This window comes from Dromiciops gliroides, chromosome 2, assembly GCF_019393635.1.
Source record: "Dromiciops gliroides isolate mDroGli1 chromosome 2, mDroGli1.pri, whole genome shotgun sequence".
NCBI lineage: Eukaryota > Metazoa > Chordata > Mammalia > Microbiotheria > Microbiotheriidae > Dromiciops > Dromiciops gliroides.
This window is the reverse complement of record NC_057862.1, coordinates 431,960,319-431,979,662: the sequence shown is the minus strand read 5'-3', so window position 1 is coordinate 431,979,662 and position 19,344 is coordinate 431,960,319. Positions and strand designations below refer to the sequence as shown.

At 39.8% G+C, this 19,344-nt stretch overlaps 2 protein-coding genes across 2 annotated transcripts in view; both read right to left on the bottom strand.

The window, feature by feature from the left end:
- The window catches only part of QSOX2 (quiescin sulfhydryl oxidase 2), an 83,659-nt gene extending 77,460 nt beyond the window's left edge, over window positions 1–6,199 (bottom strand). The window contains exon 1 of the mRNA XM_043986339.1: window positions 5,767–6,199. Coding sequence (XP_043842274.1) covers window positions 5,767–6,064 — 298 coding nt within the window. The 5' untranslated portion in view covers window positions 6,065–6,199. The remainder of the gene's footprint in view (window positions 1–5,766) is intronic.
- Window positions 6,200–9,189: 2,990 nt separating this feature from the next.
- CCDC187 (coiled-coil domain containing 187) overlaps window positions 9,190–19,344 on the bottom strand; it is a 91,802-nt gene continuing 81,647 nt past the window's right edge. The window contains exons 22-27 of the mRNA XM_043989576.1: window positions 18,912–19,000; window positions 18,689–18,764; window positions 18,435–18,568; window positions 18,011–18,111; window positions 16,828–16,895; window positions 9,190–15,167 (exon numbers count right to left, since the gene is read on the bottom strand). Coding sequence (XP_043845511.1) covers window positions 12,556–15,167; window positions 16,828–16,895; window positions 18,011–18,111; window positions 18,435–18,568; window positions 18,689–18,764; window positions 18,912–19,000 — 3,080 coding nt within the window. The 3' untranslated portion in view covers window positions 9,190–12,555. The remainder of the gene's footprint in view (window positions 15,168–16,827; window positions 16,896–18,010; window positions 18,112–18,434; window positions 18,569–18,688; window positions 18,765–18,911; window positions 19,001–19,344) is intronic.

Below are 19,344 nucleotides of genomic sequence, written 5' to 3'. Positions count from 1 at the left end.
GAGAATTCTAATTGTTCGACTTTTTTTCCAGAATTTTTTTTTTTTGCATCTTCTACTCTGGATCTATCTACCTTCTGAGGCCAAATAAAACAAGTATAGCTCCTCTTCCATATTTTAGCCCTTTAAATACTTGAAGACAGCTATTATGTTCTGAGTCTTCCCCAAGATAAATATTTCCAGTTCCTTCAACCAATCTTCATTTGATATGAACTCAAGGCCCTTCAGCATCCTAGCTGCCTTCACCTGGACATTTTCCAGCTTATCAACATCCTTCTGAACCTGTGACACCGAGAACTGAACACAATACTCCAGATGTAGAATGGTTAGTGCAGAATAAGATGAACTACCACTTCTTTATTCTTAACCATTAATTATTATTTTTTTTTTTGGTGAGGCAATTGGGGTTAAGTGACTTGCCCAGGGTCACACAGCTAGTAAGTGTCAAGTGTCTGAGGCCGGATCCTAACTCAGGTCCTCCTGACTCCAGGGCTGGTGCTCTATCCACTTCGACACCCAGCTGCCCCACCATTAATTTTTTTGTTGCCACAATACGCTGCTAAGTAATATTGGCTTTATAGTTTGTTGTCTAACCATGCCTCTTCCAACATCCCATTCTTATGAAACTGATTTTCAAATATAAGTGTAAGGCTACATTTAACCCTATAGAATTTTATCTAATTAGATTTAGCTCAAAGCTCTGCCTGATGTTGACCATTGTTCAAATATGTTAGCTATCCTTCCCAGCTTTGGGCCATTTACAAATCTGATGAGCATACCATCTATGCCTTTATATAAATCAATGATAAGAATATTAAATAGGACAGGGTTGAGAACAGATCTCTGGGGACCTCCTGCCACACTGACCATTAACCACTATTATTTGAGTCCAGGAATTCATAGTTCTGAATCAATCTAACTTTATCATCTTCTAGCCCACTACATCTTCCAATCTTCTTCATTTTCAGATAAGTGATAAGTATGAACACCAGACTGCCAGGGTTTTAAACGTTAGTGAGGGGAAAGTAAGCAAAGATTAAGTAAATCTCTGTTTCTCTACTCCTACTTCCCTTTCTCGTACATACTTATTCCTCTCTCCCACCTCATCTCATTCATCTCCCTCTCTTTCCTGCATTTTTTCCCAGTTTCCTCTTCTCCTTCCCCATTAATTTTTCTCCCTTGATCCTCCCACCCAGAATTCAAGTCACACCAATCCTGCTACTGCCTCCTTCAAACCTTCTGCTTACCAGAGGCAAAAAAAAAAAAAAGAGAGAGAGAGAGAAGCAAGGAGGAAAAAGAAGAGTATCACATAAGAATGACAAGAGTGAGATTCTGATATGGCTACAATGATAATGTGGAATCCTTGTCATTTTCACAAAAACAATTCAATTTCACAAATATTTATTAAGCACCAACTATGTGGGAGACCCTATGCTAGGCCATGGGAACAAAAGACAAAAACAGTTCCTGCTTTAAGAAACTTATATTCTATATGGGGGAGAGGGAGAAGTGACATAATAGATTAACTAAAGGTAATTTAAGGAATGAGAAAGCACTAATAACGGGAAAAAGAAGGAGAGAATCTTAAGGATTAAGATTAATTAATTAATTAAGAATTAATCTTAAGAGGTGGTGATACCAAAGTTAAGTGAGATAAAGGAAGAGTCTGAGATTTGAGATAAGTTTAAAAAAAAAAAAGCATTCCAAGAATGGGGGAAGGTTTATGGGAATGCACTGCAGTTGGTGGGCAAGGGCCGAAAGAGATCTAGGAATATCTACCTGTCTGTTCTGGCTGGAATGTAAAGATTGTGAAAGGCATTAATGTGAAGTAAAGTTGGGAAAGGCAGGTTGAAACCAGATGATGGAGGAATTTAAAAACCAGACACTGGCATTTGTTTTTGGTTTTTTGGTTTTTGGGGGTTTTTTGTGAGGCAGTTGGGGTTAAGTGACTTGCCCAAGGTCACACAGCTAGTAAGTGTTAAGTGTCTGAGGCCGGATTTGAACTCAGGTACTCCTGACTCCAGGGCCAGTGCTCTATCCACTGCACCACCTAGCTGCCCCCGGCATTTGTTTTTTATCCTAAAGTCAGTACCAAGCCACTGAAAGTTTTTAAGCAAAATAACATAATTAGACTTGTATCTTAGGAAACTTATTTTGAAAGCTTTGCAGAGGATGGTTTCACTGAAATACTCAACTTATTGAAACTCTCTCTGGAAATTTTATTTTCAATCTGCCAGACAAGTAACAGTAAGTACTATCTATTTAATATGATATTCATTTTTCCCCCTTCCTCTTCCACAGCATTTGGATACACATTACAAATGAAGCATGCATTGCAAATTGAGTTAGCCACTACTGCTCCAGGCCAAATGTTCTACAGAGAATAGAGCATGTTTTGTTTTCCAAAGTACTCAAAGGTGACAGGAATAAACCCAATCAAAATAAATATTGGAAAAACCCTTGGCTATAGTACACAGCAGACCTTTTGTTAGCTTAGTCTACCTTCATCTTAAAAAGTACTATTGGGCAGCTAGGTGGTGCAGTGGATAAAGCACTGGCCTTGGATTCAGGAGGACCTGAGTTCAAATTCCACCTCAGACACTTGACACCTATTAACTGTGTGACCCTAGGCAAGTCACTTAACCCTTATCACCCTGCAAAAAAAAAAAAAGGAAAGAAAGAAAAAAGTACTATTTCCACTAAACTAGAAAAGCAATGAAAAGCCAAAAAAAAAATCAGAATAGAGCTCTAGAAAAACCATTAAGTGTTCCAATAAATCATCCATAAAAGAGTAAAATGGAAAGAGCATTGGCTTTGGAGTCAGAAGACCTGTATTCAAATCCTGCCTCTGTCATTTACCACCATGGTTATCTTTGGGCAAATTACTTAAACTTCTCTCAGGGTCTCAATTTGCTCATTTGTAAACTGAGAGGGTTGGACTAAAAGGTAATCTTAAGGTCCCTCCTGACAATAAATCTCTCAGTCTATGAGTCATGATTGGAAAAAAGTATCTTTGCACTGTCTATACTCAGTTCCAAATTTTTCTAAGTCACAGTTCTTTCTGGATAAGCTCTTATTTTACTGAGCATATAAAATTATGTAAACAAAAGTAAAAATGCAAAGAAAAAGGACAAAGTGTTCAATCCACATGAGTTCTCAAACAACCTGAAATCTATTCAATTTCATGCTCTGAATTTCGTATATTAACGAGAAAATTCAAAAGAAATACAAATCAAACATGATAGGTACTCTGTCATGATCATCCTCTCTCTCTCTCCAGAAAAGTGAGATTCTGTAAAACACAGCTTATAAACGTAGAAACTAGCATATTGTTTTTGTTTTGTTTTTGCAGGGCAATGAGGGCTAAGTGACTTGCCCAGGGTCACACAGCTAGTAAGTGTCAAGTGTCTCAGGTCAAATTTGAACTCAGGTCCTCCTGAATCCAAGATCTGTGCTTTATCCACTTCGCCACCTAGCTGCTCCCTAGCATATTGTTTTTAACAATGAAGAACCAGGGCATAATGGGAAAAGTGCTTCACTTGGAACATGGCAAAGGGGATAATTTGCTATTCTTGAAGTCAGTAAGATCTGATTCAAATCCCACCTCAAGATACATATTTGTTTCCTGAGTCTGGTTAAATCATTTAACCTCTTTTGGCCTTGGTTCTTCATCTATAAAATGAGATCCTGTCCAGCTCAAAGTCTATGATCCAATGATCCCTGAGGTTGAATTCTGGCTCTGCTCCTTATTAACAAGGCCTGATACTTTCTCTTTCTGGGCCTCAGTTTCCTCATCTGTAACATGAGGGGTTTGAATCAATTATCTTTAAGGTGCCCCTCCAGCTCCAGCAATTCAAGTGCCAAATAAAACAGCAGAGCCAACCCCTACCAGAAAGGCCATTAAAGGCTTGCTAGGACAAGCCTATTATGCAACATTTTAACTTATTTATTTATACTTTTGTATCAGCTACAAAATCCAATTCCCTATATTATTATTATTAGACCTTTTCCACCCTCAGGGTGTTAACTAAACAAAAGAAAAAGATCTCTGTCTACAACATTCTCATCTTCATCACAATAAATTATGTACTATAAAGACCCAATAAATTATGCACTATAAAGACCCTCGAGGGGACAAAACATATATAATGATCATTTGCAAGAAAAAACTACAAAAGTTCTTTTTTTGATTAAAAAACACAGTACTTGCTTAGCAGACAATAAAGGGAAAAGGAAAAAAGAAAGCACCAATTTGTTAAGTCTCTTGACTATAGAGGTATATAATTAGAGGTAAGTTCAACACTCACAAAACAACACTGGCCAAACCTCACTTAAGTTGAAGAAAGAGTTCCTTCTTCAGATGAATTTAAATACAGTTTTAAAACAACAGTGACTTTTACTGAAGCTTTTGCAACATGCTTCCCCTTGTTTAAACAACAACAACAACATAATCTGTCAGTTTGAGCTAGTTTTGAAAGCCAGATTTGTAAAATGGTAAAGGAAAAGAGCAGAAAGTAAAGGGGAGTACAACATAGAGATGCAAAAGGCCTTCAAAATGTTAAAATGCAAACCTGTGAAATAATCAACACAAAAGATCTGTGGAAAGGCATGAATACTTTCACAAGAGATAGCTGGACCCTCCCAAAGAAAGGTTTTAAAGCTCTCTCATCATCTTTTTAGTATATATAAATCAACTCCCTGTCATACTTCCCCCAACACCCAAATCTGGGTATTTGGGTTTACAAACTGAGGTCTGTGGATTTTATTTCGTGTCAAGAAATCTATCAAATGGCTATATTTTCAATATAGAGCTCTGGAGTGGTTGAGAAGAGAAGGAATTTCAGAGCAGAGAGATAAGCAGTTGTTGACAAGGGTCATGGACCCACAAGTAAAGACCGTGGTAAGAAGTACCAGGTTGGAAGGTGCTAAAAAAACTTCCAATGAAGTGGCTGGGAATGCTATGGTACAAAAAGTCTGGAAATGTCTGTGATAAGGGAAGGATCCTGAATACGGCAGATCACCTGGAATGGGAAATAAGGATTTGGCAACCTGTGGCTCAATGAAAAGACTCAAGTACTTGGGGGGGGGGGGGGTCGGGGGTCCCAGATGCCACAAGCTAGAGATATTAGGTTGGGAGAGAGGACAGAGTAATTGCTATGATGAGTGTATGCAAGAGGACCTCTCAAAATGATCTTAGATTCTAGTGGTACAATGCAGAGTTTAGGACCAACTCAGACCGCACAGATCACAGCCAGAAGGGTCCTAGTAGTCAAATTGAGGCATTGTAGAAGATAGGGGGCGGGGAGCGGGAAGGAGTGACGTGAAAGATCTCTGTGGAAGGTTGAAGCTTCATCCAAGGACGTTTTCTAGGTTTCTCTCCAGACAGTCCCAATACAATGACGAAGAAGGGGAGTTTGGGGCAGGGAAGGATGAGGGGAACCACCTGGGGCTTGGTTAGGCTTCTTGAACCTGGCAGGTATTTGGAGGTGTCTTCAGGGTCCCTAGGTGATGTCTGGGGATGGGGTGATGGGGTGTCCGTATGTGAGGTTTTTATGCTGGGAGGGGGACGGTGGGGTGGGAAGGTCGGAGTCTGCGATGCCTGGCTCGCATCTGGGAAGCTTTGCCTCGGTCTCAAGCGAGGTTCCGACTCGGGGTCGTGCATGTGACGTAGGGGGTGGGGGTGGGGGTCGGTCTGAGAGGGGAAAGGGGGAGGGAGAGAGCAGAGGGAGTGCTGCGTCCGGCCCCGCCGCGCCTGCGCGCCCCGCTCACCTCGAACGTCGCGCGCCAGGGCCCGCCAGACGGGCGCGTAGTGGATGCAGTGGCCGCACCACGAAGAGTAAAACTGCACCAGCCACGCGGCCGAGCTGTTGCCCGTGGCCGCGCGCACGCTCCCGGCGTCCAGCGCCCACACGGCGTCCGTGCCATCGACGCTGTACAGCCGGGCCCCGGCAGCTCTGACCCCGGACCCCACCGAGGCGAGTAGCAGCATCCAGATTAGCGGCGGTCGCGACCACCTGCGGGGCCCTCCGCCCGAGCCCCAGCTCCAGCGCCCCGCCGCCGCCGCCATCTTGGACGCGCCCGTGGGGGGGGCATTGACCTTTCACCCTGGCAACCGCCGTCACGTGTGCCGCCGGCCGCCTTGGCTACGGAACTCTCTTAGCAACGCCTGGACCCTCGCCTCTCCAGTCCTGGGCACAATCGCTGTCTTTCCCGGCTCGGTCCTGGAGTGAGCCCCGCTTGTGTCGCGATACCGCCAAGTCCAGACCGGGGCGGGGGGAAGGAAAAGGAGGAGGAGAAGGAGGAGATTGTACCTTCGCGACTAGGGGCCCAGTTTTGTTTTCTGTTTTTCCTCATTCCCCACCCTGTCCCCCTTCTCTCTCCTCCTGTCCGAAACACTTTCCAAAACTGGGGCACCGCAACATGTTGCGATAGGTCTCCAGTCCTTTCTATGATATTGGGGGGGGGGAGCGCTGTCAGATGACCCTATAGTAGTCGTTAATTGCTTTCATTATCCCATGGTCTCTTCCCTCGAAAGCTGGTGAACTCAGAGCTCAGTCCAGATTAACAGGCATTTTAGGGAAGTCATTTCCCTTTTCTACGCCTCAGTTTCCCCATTTGTCACTTAAGAGATTGGGACCAGAGGATTTCTAAGGTCTCTTCGCGTCTTATAACCTATGTTCTGCTCCCTGCCTAGAGTGACCCTTGGATGCCTCAGGACATACTGGCCACGAGGCAAAATGGTTGAACTGGACTCATTTGAGTGTGACTCCAGCCTACCTCGTGGTCCCCTTTTTGTTGTCTAGTGTAATTTAGGCGAAAGCCCTGTGGACCCAAGAGGGCAGGAGATTTGGTTTTTAGCCCAATGGGCCCTGGTTTTTGTGATTAAGCTTTGCGGCCTTGAAACATAGCACTTTACCTATCTGGAGTTCCATTGTCCCCATCTTTATGATGAGGGTGTTGGACTGGATGACTTCTTTGGTCCCTTCCAGCATTGGTGTACTCTGGTGTACTCATGCTGTTACATTGTGACATTCTTTGGAGCTGTGGAGTTCTTTCACAAACACTGAATAGTCCCAGGTAGCTTTTTAGTTTTTCTCTCTTCCCTCTGAAATCAGTTGCTATTGTATCCTCTTGGTTTTAAATTTATTAAGTTAAAGTTATCTGAGGATTGCTCTACTTCTAGAGGTCTTTGAGCAGGTGGGCGGACTATGTGACACCAGTTGCTGAGGAAGGCATTTTGTCCTGGGTTGACTGTTTTGGTGGCTAAGAGTTGCCAGATCTCTATATAAATGGAGCAACTACAGTATTTTTATTTTTTATTTTTGGTGAGGCAATTAGGGTTAAGTGACTTGCCCAAGGGCCACACAGCTAGTAAGTGTTAAGTTTCTAAGGCCAGATTTGAACTCAGGTACTCCTGAATCCAGTTGCGCCATCTAGCTGCCCTGCACTAAAGTATTTTTAAAACATTGGTTCAGTTGTCAGCCTTATTCCTAGGAGTAAAGGAGTAGCTTTGACTCCTAGGAGTTTGAAGACCCATGTTCAATTCCCATCTCTGCCTCAGTTTATTATGCAACCTTGCTCAAATAGTCACCCTCCATGGGCCTTTTTCTCATCTATACAATAAATAGAACTAGCCAATCTAGAATGACCCATTTTCACATTCTAGGAGTATGCATTATCTTGAGAGTATGGACTGTGCTTTCTCTTGCCCTACTTTACAGTACCTAGAACAGACCTCAACAGGAAAAAAAAAAAAAACCCAAACAAACAAAAAAACTGATAAGGAGAATGGTATAGATTTAAAAATCACCCTGCCTTTTTAGGGAAGGCCTCTCTGTTTGTTTTTTGTAACGCTAACATATATCAATGTTTGTAAAGAAAAAGGGAAACCTAAGTCCAACCAGAGTCACTGCTCAAGGGTACAAGTAACTCAGCTTCTAAAGATCATGCTCTATTTCTTATTCCGTGGGAATTTCATAAGAACCAAATATGATTAGGTTTTCCGAGCTATAAATCTCTGCTGTATATATACACCCACTTACCCCAGGATTTGAAACAAAGATGTGAAAAAAACCTGGCCATCTACATGTGTTCAGTATTCCTGCCTGCCCAACATAATCACTGAGCCTTAAACTGGGGAAGAAGGTTGTCTGACATCTTTTGTGTGGGAGAGAAAACTCCAGTTTAATGAATGCTTTTGTGATTCAAATTAATTTTAAGCCAGGCCCTTCCTAACTAGCATTGGTGGCCTTCATTTATATTTTATGAGCCTGCCTATTCTAGCTGCTGGAGCTAAAGGAATCAAAAGAAACCGTAAAGTTAGTTTGATGCTTTGGGATTTAAAGCCTCCGGTGGGGAAGGCATTTTCATGGGCATTTTATGCAGGAGAGGCACTGCTAAATGTGCAATGCTGAAAGAGACAGATTACAGGAAAATTAAATGTAGGCTTTAACTGAGAAATAATCATTTTCTATGAAAGATAATGACTTCTCTTGAGGCCAGTATCAAGATTTATTGGCCCAAGAGGTTAATATTGATCAAAGCCAAGGCAAGCAAAATATTAGACCTTGAAGTAGAGTAATCTTGATATTGAAGTCTTGCCACTGACTGAACAGGTCAATATATCTGGATGCCAAAGCCCAAAGCTTTGTACACATAATGCTGGATGAGATTAAATATGTCTAACACCTTCCTGGGATATACTTTCTCTTCTCTGGCCCAAGTCATTTTCTGGCTGTCCTTCCTCTACATATGAGAGGGTTTCGGCATGGGTTTTTATTATTTGAAAAGTGGTAGTTCCTTCCCCATGACAGAGTCATTCAAGGGCAATACTGGAAAGACATCAAATCCTCCATATAGATGCCCCTGAGCAGCTTGGTCACATAGGTAAATAATGTTTATGAGAAGCACCTCACTCCAGTTGTATATCTGCACTATCAATCCTTATCATTCAATGCCAAACCAATAGCCATAAGACTGGAAACTATTGAACTTGAGAGGGATCTGTGGAGTTTCAATATTGGAGATTTATTGCTGTGCCAAACTTGTATGTGCAAAATACATAATTCTGCCCACATGGACTCATAAATCCAAAGGAGTCAGCAATAAATAGAAAAATAAAAAATTACAGACTAATTTGTTCAGAAAACTAGAAACAAATCAATATGAAAGCTATAGCTCAAAGTACCTATATTTTCAAATTTTACAGATAGATGAACACATTTTTCAGTAAATTTAAAATTTGAGCTTTAAATTTTATTTTAAATATGCATAAAATTCACATTCATTATTTTATCTGGTACTACTTAAATAAAATTTCCTGAACCATTAATACATTAATTTTATAAAGAGTCTCAATCACGTGCCATACTTACATAATATGAAATTGCCATTGTATGACCTTTTACAAGTCACTTTGAAACCCTGGGCCTCCACTTATCCCCAGCTGTAAAAATGAGGGGATTGGAGAAGATGAACTCTTAAGTATCTAACAGTTCTGACATTCTATGATTATAAGGCTTCTTGAGTCTATCATTCCCCCAAATTTTAAATTTCTAATTGAATTAGAAAAACCACCATAATGAAACTTAATATCCCAAAATGCCATAATCTTACTACAAATTAATATAAGCACACCAAAATCAGACTTCGAGAAGTTAAATTAAGAGAAAAGTTACCATTCACATTACAAAATGATTCTTCACTTTACAAGGAAATAACAACTAGCTCTTATGGCATATGATATATAAATATTAGATTCACACACCACTTTTCAGAGACATATCCTTTATCAGTCAGAGCAAAGTATACCAGGCTTGTGTGTTCATTACTGTCTAAATGAGCTCCTATAATTTTTTTAAACCCACTGAGTCATAAGCATACACTATCAATAAGTCATTTCCCCATGTTTCAGACCACAAATACTAAGATTTGTAAAGAGACAAGCAGCCATGTGAATTTTAGATGGAATTTTTTTCATTTGTTTGTTTTGACCTCTGGCATTAGTATCCACTTCTTAAAGATACATGTTCTTGATTCAGTCTTTTGTACCTTTAACTAGCTCATCCTATAACTTCCCACCATAACCAAGTAGTCATCTTCAAAAATTGAGAATAGCACTTTAGATTATATTGCTGTTTCTCATTTCCATATCTGACAACTGATGATATGTGTCTAGGTGTGGCTAAGAGAGCAATATATGACTACTACTTCCTGTTCCCACTGTGACTGCCCATAGTAGAGCTGCTCCAGAGAGCTTATATTTGAAACTATACATACATAGATACAATCTGAAGGCCATGTTTATGTGTCTGTCTCTGAGAACCTGCCACCCAAGCCTTCATTCCCCCTCACTCTTTTCTACACATTACATCTCTGGGCAATATTGGAAAACACTTCTACTACCACACATTCTTTGAGTATTTCTTTTGTCCTTCTTGTTTATGATCGCCCCCAAACAAGAAGTAACTAACTCCCTGAAACAATGTTCTGGGTCTAGTGTTACTTAGTTCTCATAGTTAATCACCTCATGGATCTTTCTTCAGGAAATCCTCTTTATTATTGAATAAACAGCCATTTCCTAGCATCTCTGCCTAAATATTTATACCAAGGAAAGAAATAATTGTTGCAAAGAGGGGGAAAAAATCCCAAGGACATTTTATATGTACAAATATAGGTCTTTGCATAAATAGCGGTTGCTGTAAGAAATACCTATAATAAATCTCTCACAGTCTTTTTTTTTTTTAATTTCTTTGTCAATTCACTAGAAGGCTAATAATATTCCACAACCCGGAAATGGTATTGTTATTTTTAAGAAGAGAGACTGAGTCACATAAGAGAGGCAAGGCCATGAAGAAAAAATCAAGATAAAACCCATTCTTATCAGCAAACTGAGAACTCTTTCATGAATCATCCACCTGGTGGGTAACCTGTCTCTGTAGACTGGCCTGGGAATTCCTATTTCTGCCAACCAGGAGATCTTAGAATGGTCTAATATGTGATAAAACTTTGGTATTCATGAGGAAAAAATGCCTATAGCCCTCAACACCATTGGAAAATTCTGATTCAGTGCTCATCCTGAATTTACCCACAATATTAATATGTGAACTGGGATTTCATCTTACAAGTTCTAGTCTGAACTACCTGTCAAATTCAGACAAGGATCCGTTTCATATCATGTAAACTATGTTAATAAAGCCTAGAAATATGATCTTGCTTCTCATTAAAGCATTCCACCTTTTAGAACCATTTTAGATCTCCAACCCTTGTCATCAAAAGCATAACACTAATACTTTTAAATTAACTATCAGGCCTACAGAGAAATGTCTTTTTCTATGACTATTTCCAGATTAGTATTTGACTTATTCAGTAGCTCCCCTCCCCAACACACACACACTCAAAAAAAAAAAAAAAACCCAGGAGGATTTCTTTTTTCTTTTAGTGCTATTATTGTTCTTTGGATTTTACTCTGATTTGCTCATAAAATACTATGGGGGAAAATAGCATTTTGTATTACCAGTTCTTATTGGTGATTAGTCTGTGAAACTTAGGAATATGGCATGATTCCTATAAGCAAGTAACTAGAAATGAATGAAGAAAATAGGAATACAAAGGAAATTGATTGAATTCAACCAAAATCTTGTTAAAGCTACAGTAATATATGATCCTTAATATCACACAAGTAGCTAGGGGTCTCCATCTTTCAGCTGTGGGTTTGCCTATTCAACCTCTGTGGTTACTTTTGTTTCATTCTGAATTTCAAAGGACTACAAAGTTATATTTTTCTTCTTTCCTAGTTATATTTCTTTCTTCCCCACCATAATTAATTCCTAGTTACCTTGTTCACTATAGAACAGGTTTTTAACCTGGGATCCTCCAACCCCCAAGGGGTCCATGCATAGATTTCAAGGGAACACTGTGAACTTGAATGGAAAAAAATTACATCTTTATTTTCACTACTAACTGAAATTTAGCATTTCCTTCAATAATTTAAAAACATTCTGAAAAGGGGGTCCATGAGCTTCACTAGACTTCCAAAAGGGTCCATGACACACACAAGAAGGCTAAGAACCCCTGTTCTGAAAGCTATACCTTTATTCAAACTACTTAGAAATTGCCTTAAATTGACACGTGTCATTCCTCAATATAATCATGTAGTTTTTCTCTGGCTTTTATATATCTTATTAAAAAATCAAATTCCTGATATCTGCCTAATCTTTGGACCAGAATGTTATCTGTGGCCCTCAAACATATTTGCATATTTCCATTCTTCTTAGCACTCCTCACCAATTTAGTTATATTATTTTTCTGTCCTGTCAGAATCTTGAAACTTAAACTTGTGATAAAAAGTTACAAGTAGAATTTTTTAAAAAATCATTATGACCTCTTAAAGGAATTCACACCATGATTCTTCCCCTACCCACCTCCACCAAACACCCATTTGGTTCTTCCTCCATTGTCAAAATTCCATTTTTCCCTTTTCTATGTCACTGGCATATATGTGGTCTGTAGAAGCAGTGTCTTCTGTTATTGGAGAGGGCATTGTCTGCAATTTCATTTTCATAATGAGCTTCCCTTATCAGTAGGAGTTACACAGCGGCTCATAGACAGGGAGACATTCTGCTGTCTGGCAAGCTCTGCAAACACAGCTAAAGCATCCCACAGGATTTTTTTGGTCAGTTCAGTGGATACAGAATCTACAATTCCATATGTTTTTTGCTTGGGATCAAGTTGGGAGTCCATAACACTATTTTTTAAGTTGATTTCTTTCTCTTCCATTGGATGTACATCTTTAAGTAACTTCTCAGTCTCCTTTATAGGTGCCATATGCAACTGTTGGGGATTTAAGCACCCTGAGAAATCTTTATTAAAAAGTCTTTCAGAATCAGACTGAGCATGGATAAAGCAGGACTCCATTTCTGTAGGTTGAGACATCAGGGTTTCAGGATGGGTGGCTACTGGTGTCATTGAGCTATCTCTTTTGTTAAACTTGGCTTCTGGCTTTCTCTCTAAAAACCGATATTCGACCCTGAGCTCATCATTGTATTTGCCACTCCTTAAGGATGAATGAACTGAATCTTGGTCATTATGGTCACTTGACTTTTCTCTACAGTCTGCCAAAAGGCATGCTGTTTGATCTGCTCTAAATAACTCATCATAATCCATGTCATACTCTGAATATTTTACTCTTTCCAAGTCCTCTTTGTAATCATCCTTTGCTTTATTATGTGCCATACCAGTCCAGTCCTTTCCTTCAGAATGGCTTGTCTCTTTGAATTTCAGAGTTTCTGGTTGTGTGTGTGTCACCTGTTCTTTGTTCCCTGTATCATCTAATGCCAGCGTATTCTTCCCATCTTCTTTGGATTGTTTTAAGACTGATGCTGGACTTTTACTGGCACTTCTGGACAAAGTTGGACTGGACCAGCAGTTCACTTTTTGTTTCCCTTTGACATCCTGCTGTGGTTCAAGACTCAACAGTTCTTCTTTCCTTTCCAAACTGCTTTCTCTCTTTTCATCCCATCCCAGTGAGTATTCATCCAGAACTGAGTAGGAATTCCCTAAATCCAGAGGTATTGGAGAAAATTCCTCTGGCAAAATCTCATCAGATAAAGAAGATAACTCACCAGTTTGAATAGATGAATCTTCATCTTGTGCATTTTTTGAACCTTCTGGAAATACCACATCTTCTGGCAGAGAAGGGAAATCCTCTGAACTGAAGTCAATATCATTACCATTTGCCCAAAGCACAAGATCAGGAGGAGGAGAAGGGAAATCTTCACTGGGAAAAGAGGAACCCTTCTGTGTTGGGGATGGGAGGCCAGCACTTCCATAGGAAAGCACTTCATCAACAGGGGATAGTATTTCAGACAAGATGCCACCATGGAGAGTAGGAAGACTGTCTCCTTTGGTCTGTATGGAGCCATCAAACCTCACAGCTAGATAGTACTCAGCCTTGGGAGCCATCCTATTGGGTGACCCAGAAGGATATGTCACCAACTTGTGGCCCCCTGAGGTCTTCTGATGCATATCAGATTCATCTGCCTTGTGCTCATACCCTGATTGAACAATTTTCCCATCATGAAAGATACTGGGGCCAGGCACATTATTGAAGTCAGCTGACAATTGCTGAAGGGCAAATTTACTATCTTTGTCAGAAATAGACCATTCTTCTGGATTTTGTTCACATGCAGGTTTAGCTTTTTGGACTGACAAGTTTTGTTTTCCCTGAGACATTTCAAAAGGCAGTGAAAGTGGTTGGCAATTTGCTTTCAAGTTTGGGGATGAAAATGGCATGAAGTAGATTTCTGGGAGAGAAAATTCAGTTTCTTTTTTGCTTGTCTCATCAAACAAAACATCTTTGACTCCAAAGTCTTTCTGATCTTTTCCTTTGCCAAAGGAAAATACACGACTTTGCTGTTTCAAATTTTCATCTGTCTCTGAAATGTCATCCAAGGATGAAGAACAACAGAACATGGGTTCAACACAAACTTCATGCTCTGAACAAGTCTTTTCTTTATCTTCTTTTGGTGCCACATAGGTATCCACTGAAAGCATATCACTCAATTTTAGAGAGGGTGTGTCTTGAGACAGTGGTAACTCAGTCCATGAAATACTTAGCTTTTGTTTCCTGCTGCCAGCCAAACTCGCAATAATTTCAGAAGGCAAGACATTAGTTGAAATATTGTTATTCCCTTGTGTCTTCTGTAAGTCTTGGCAGTTTTCAAAAGGGAAACCATTATCAGGCTGTCTCTCATCACTATTAACTGCCAAAATCAATCCATCTCCTTTACTTGGGGTTACTGATGGATTAGGCAAAGGACTAGAAAGCTGATCCAATGGTTGTTGGTCAGTGAACTCCTGCCATTCATTGACATCTGTGTTTTGTGCATCCTCAATTTCTGAGTCACTTCCCGAAATCAAACTGTCTGAAACATTAACTAGAAAGGCAGTCACTTTCTGAAATTCAGAAGAGGATAGATATGACTGATGACTCTTTAAGTCTGGAGGTGAGTTGCATGGTGATATTATTTTGTCTGAAGAGAGAGATTCTGAACAAGGACTGAGAACAGATCCTGATTCTAAGGAGTCAAAAGGATTGGTATCACATTTGAGTAAGTGGTTTTCATCATATTGAGTATATTTGGATTTCTTCTCTTCGTCTTTTTTGCATTCTGGAATATAAATAAAAATGGAATCGATTTCAAGAGTTAGGTTTAGGAAGCATTTTAAGAAATAGGATGATTCATATATAATCTTAGAGTACAAATAGTGCTCAGAAGTTTCTAGTCCAACCTCCTACTCCAGTATAAAAATCCTGTCTACAATATCCTTGATGGCTTGGGGTGGGGAAGAGGGAGACACAAAGGAGCCAAAGGGAGTTCTAGTGCCTAAGTCTATGGAAGTGATACTAAAATAAAAGGTTCAAAAATGGAAAACTTAGTTGACCAATGAGTCTGAGTGATTTCTTCCTTGAAATAATTTTTTAAGTGAATAAATATTTAGATGTTCTTTATAAACACAACTGTAGGTTATGAGGTCTGGAAAGGATCTTAGAGATCATTTATCCAGCTCCCTCATTTTATAGAACCGCAAGTGATATCCAAGTGTATGAAGTGATTTGCCTAAGGTCACAAAGTAAATGAATGGCAGAGCAAAGACTGAAAACTAGGACATGGTATCTAAATAAAATATTAGAAAATTTGATTTTAGAATTAAGTGAATGGTGGTATTTATTTTAAGGGTAGAGGTAATCCAAAATTGAAAGCTATTTTAATCTATCTTGTAATACACTGTGATTTAGGATAGAGGGGAGCAAAAAGTTTTAGATTAAAATTAAAATTAGGGGCAGCTAGGTGGCGCAGTGGATAGAGCACCAGCCCTGGCACCAGGAGTACCTGAGTTCAAATGTGGCGTCAGACACTTAACACTTACTAGCTGTGTGACCCTGGACAAGTCACTTAACCCTCATTGCCCGACAAAAACAAGCAAGAGAGGAGAAATAAGCTTGCTTAGCTCTTGGGAAAGATGGACCTGAAACGTTTTCCATGTATGTGAGTATTAATACAACATAGGAAATCAGGGTTTTTCTAACTGACATGGGACTAAAGCCAAACTCTGCTGATTTGGCTAGGTGGTACTGTAAATAGAATGCTGGGCCTAGAGTTAGGAAGATCTGAGTTCAAATGTAGCTTCAAACACTAGTTGTGTGACTCTGGACAAGTCACTTAACCCCAATTGTCTCACTTAAAAAAGTTTTTTTACGGCCTCAGACACTTAACACTTACTAGCTGTGTGACCCTGGGCAAGTCACTTAACCCCAACTGCCTCACTAAAAAAAAAATTTTTTTTAATTAAAATTAGGGGCGGCTAGGTGGCACAGTGGATAAAGCACCGGCCCTGGATTCAGGAGTTCCTGAGTTCAAATTCGGCCTCAGACACTTGAAACTTACTAGCTGTGTGACCCTGGGCAAGTCACTTAACCCCATTGCCCCGTTAAAAAAAAATTAAAATTAGTCTGCATTTCCTGAACCCATATTCACTGGGCAGTGGAGGAAGGTAGCAGAACAACTATGTTAGATGGGAAAATGGAACAATTTGCCTCATGAGGTAGTGAGCTCCCTGTCACTTCAGTTTAAATATTGATCAAGATAACTTGTTGGCATTCTCATAGAGGGAATTCACATATTCTACAGATGATGGGACTAGATGATCTCTAACATTTGCTCTGGCTCTAGGATGAAGGCTCAGGATATGAATTATATAATTAGCATAAATCTAAGGTTTGTGTGCATGTAATACAACTGTCTGCTACAAAAATAGAACCTGCCTTACCTTGAATGGAAGAGCTGTGGCATATCTGGACAGTGTCCAATGGAACTTCTCTAGACTTATCCTTTGTCCTATGAAGACATGTACAGATAATTCACAGAGCTGGTCAAAGTGCTCAGAAAAAATTAGGTACCAAAAGCAGCATAGTGTACTGGCAAGAGGATTACTTTTAGAGTCAGAGCATCTGGTTTTGAATCATAGTTCTGCTATATATGCTCCCTGGATGACCCAAGACAAGTAACAACCTACCTCGCTGAGCCTCAGTTTACTCATCTATAAAATGAAAAGGGTTGTATTAAACAATTTCTAACGTTTCTTTTAGTTCTAAAGCTATGATCCTTATGTCCCAAGAAGGTCTGCTTTTTTCAGGGAAATGAAAAACATTCCAAAAAAATATTGTAATCGCCCTTAAGTCTCTGTTATCCATAAGTCTCCACATAGATATTTCTTCATAGAATGGGCCAAACAACTTCACAAAGCTTCATATATTCGCTTGCATAAGGCCATTTTCAGCAGGATAGATACTTTGGGTTGTTTATACTAGATGCCTAGAGCTACATTTGTGATTGGGTCAGAGGTCAGTCCACAATAAGTTTTTCCCCTCTGTTAGGGCTTCAGAACAGGCAGCTGCTTCAATGGTGTGTTTGGAGAGGCAATGAAAACTGTCCATGAACTGAAATTCTCACCATTAAAGTCATTAGTGAATCAGACAACAGAGTTATGAGCATTGTATATAGAAAATCCTGGTGAAAATGCATATGCATTACCTGAGAATAGCCCTCTCCCACTGGCACATTCATAGACCTCTGTGGACCAGATACCTTTCTTTGTATCCCCAGTGATTAACACAGTTCCTGGCACATAGTAAGTACTTTAAAATGTTTGTTGACTAAGTGAACTAACTTCTGTATTTTCTCCCCACAAGTAATGAGATATAGTGTTGGTCAAATTCAGTATTGCATTACCTGTATGGAATAAGGCTCAGGTTACCAGAAGGCCAAAGAGTCAAGGACATCTGGAAGAGGCAGGGGAGGGAGCTGATAATAAATTCCACAAATTTTCCTGGAGCTCAACTTGTGTGTCAGGATCAAACCCATTCCATGGGACCTTACTGAGGCCATCATCTAACTACTGTACTGAAGTTCCTGTCATACACAATAGTTTTATGTAAAGAAGAGACAAGTACCTTTGTTGCCTTCTTTTCTCTTTTTGTGGTTCAACTATTGGACACTTAATGACATCTGAGTCTAGTCTTGAGCACTCCTGATTTTTTCTATTGTAAATAACCTGCCAAAAACATGTTTAAGAAATAATGAGTCAGTCCATTTTGATGATTTGGGACAAAATTTTTTGGGGAAAAAAAAGGAAGCTACAAACAGGTCCAGGACCATCCTTGCAAATGGCTGCTGTGAGAATCTTTTTTTGGATGCTCCTTTTGGGCATTTAGTACCATTATTAATCCCACTTGGTTTGCAACTGGCAGAGCAAATTAGTCCAGCATTGCATGTCCTTACACACAAAAGGCCAACTTGTGTTCCCACCCTAAGTAATGAGTGATGAGATAACTCAGTAACCCCTGGTGTGCAGAACCCCTCAAACTGTTCACTTACATTGTCCTCCTGCTGAGAGGACTGGCCTTCTTCCTGGCCAGTCAAACTTCTTTCCAATTTTGAACAATTTAGTTCATTTTTTTGTGCCTGTACATATGTCTTGTCTCTTGCTAATGAGGCTTTTGTAGCTTCACCTGTGAGACAAAAAATATTAGCCCCAAACAGCAGCATCAAGTATGATCTTCTGTTTGGGAATGAATGTCTGACACTTCTTAAATGAAGGATGTTCTAAATGACATTCTGGGTCAGCTTACTTTGAGGTCTTTTTTCCACCACATTAGGCTTGAATTCAGTCTTTGAATTACATTCCTCTGTCCTTGTAGTTGGCTTCTACAAATTATAAAAGGTTGAAATAAGTACGGAGAGGACAAGAGGAAAGAAATAATAAGAAGCACATGAAACAAAAAAAATACTAATATTTGCAAACTAAACAGATTATTATAAGCAAATAACTGGCTTCCAGAAGGTTTGTCATACAGCAAAGACCTGATACGGATCTTGTTTGATTTCCAAAGAGCTTTCTTGCTGTTGACGTTGCCAAATAGTACAGTATTGTTCAGCAGGCTCTGAAAGACAGAGTTTCCTAGTGTTAGCAAGTTGTGTAACATAGCAAGGGGCAGGACCTGGTCTCAACAGAACTGAAGTTGGAAAAGGTTGTTTTCTCTATTATACACACACACACACACACACACCTTCGATCTTCATATTTCTACATTTAGCACTCCCTCTTTCCAAGCACTCAGACTTCAGGTCCACAACCTAGAACCTATTATTTCCCCCTCCATAGCTTTTAAAACTGACTAGTTTTAAATCCCTACTCCTTTCTCTGATAGGATAAGAGGTCAAAGAGCTAGAAGAGACCTTGAAGGCCATGTAGTTCAACCTTCTCATTTTACACATGAGAAACTGA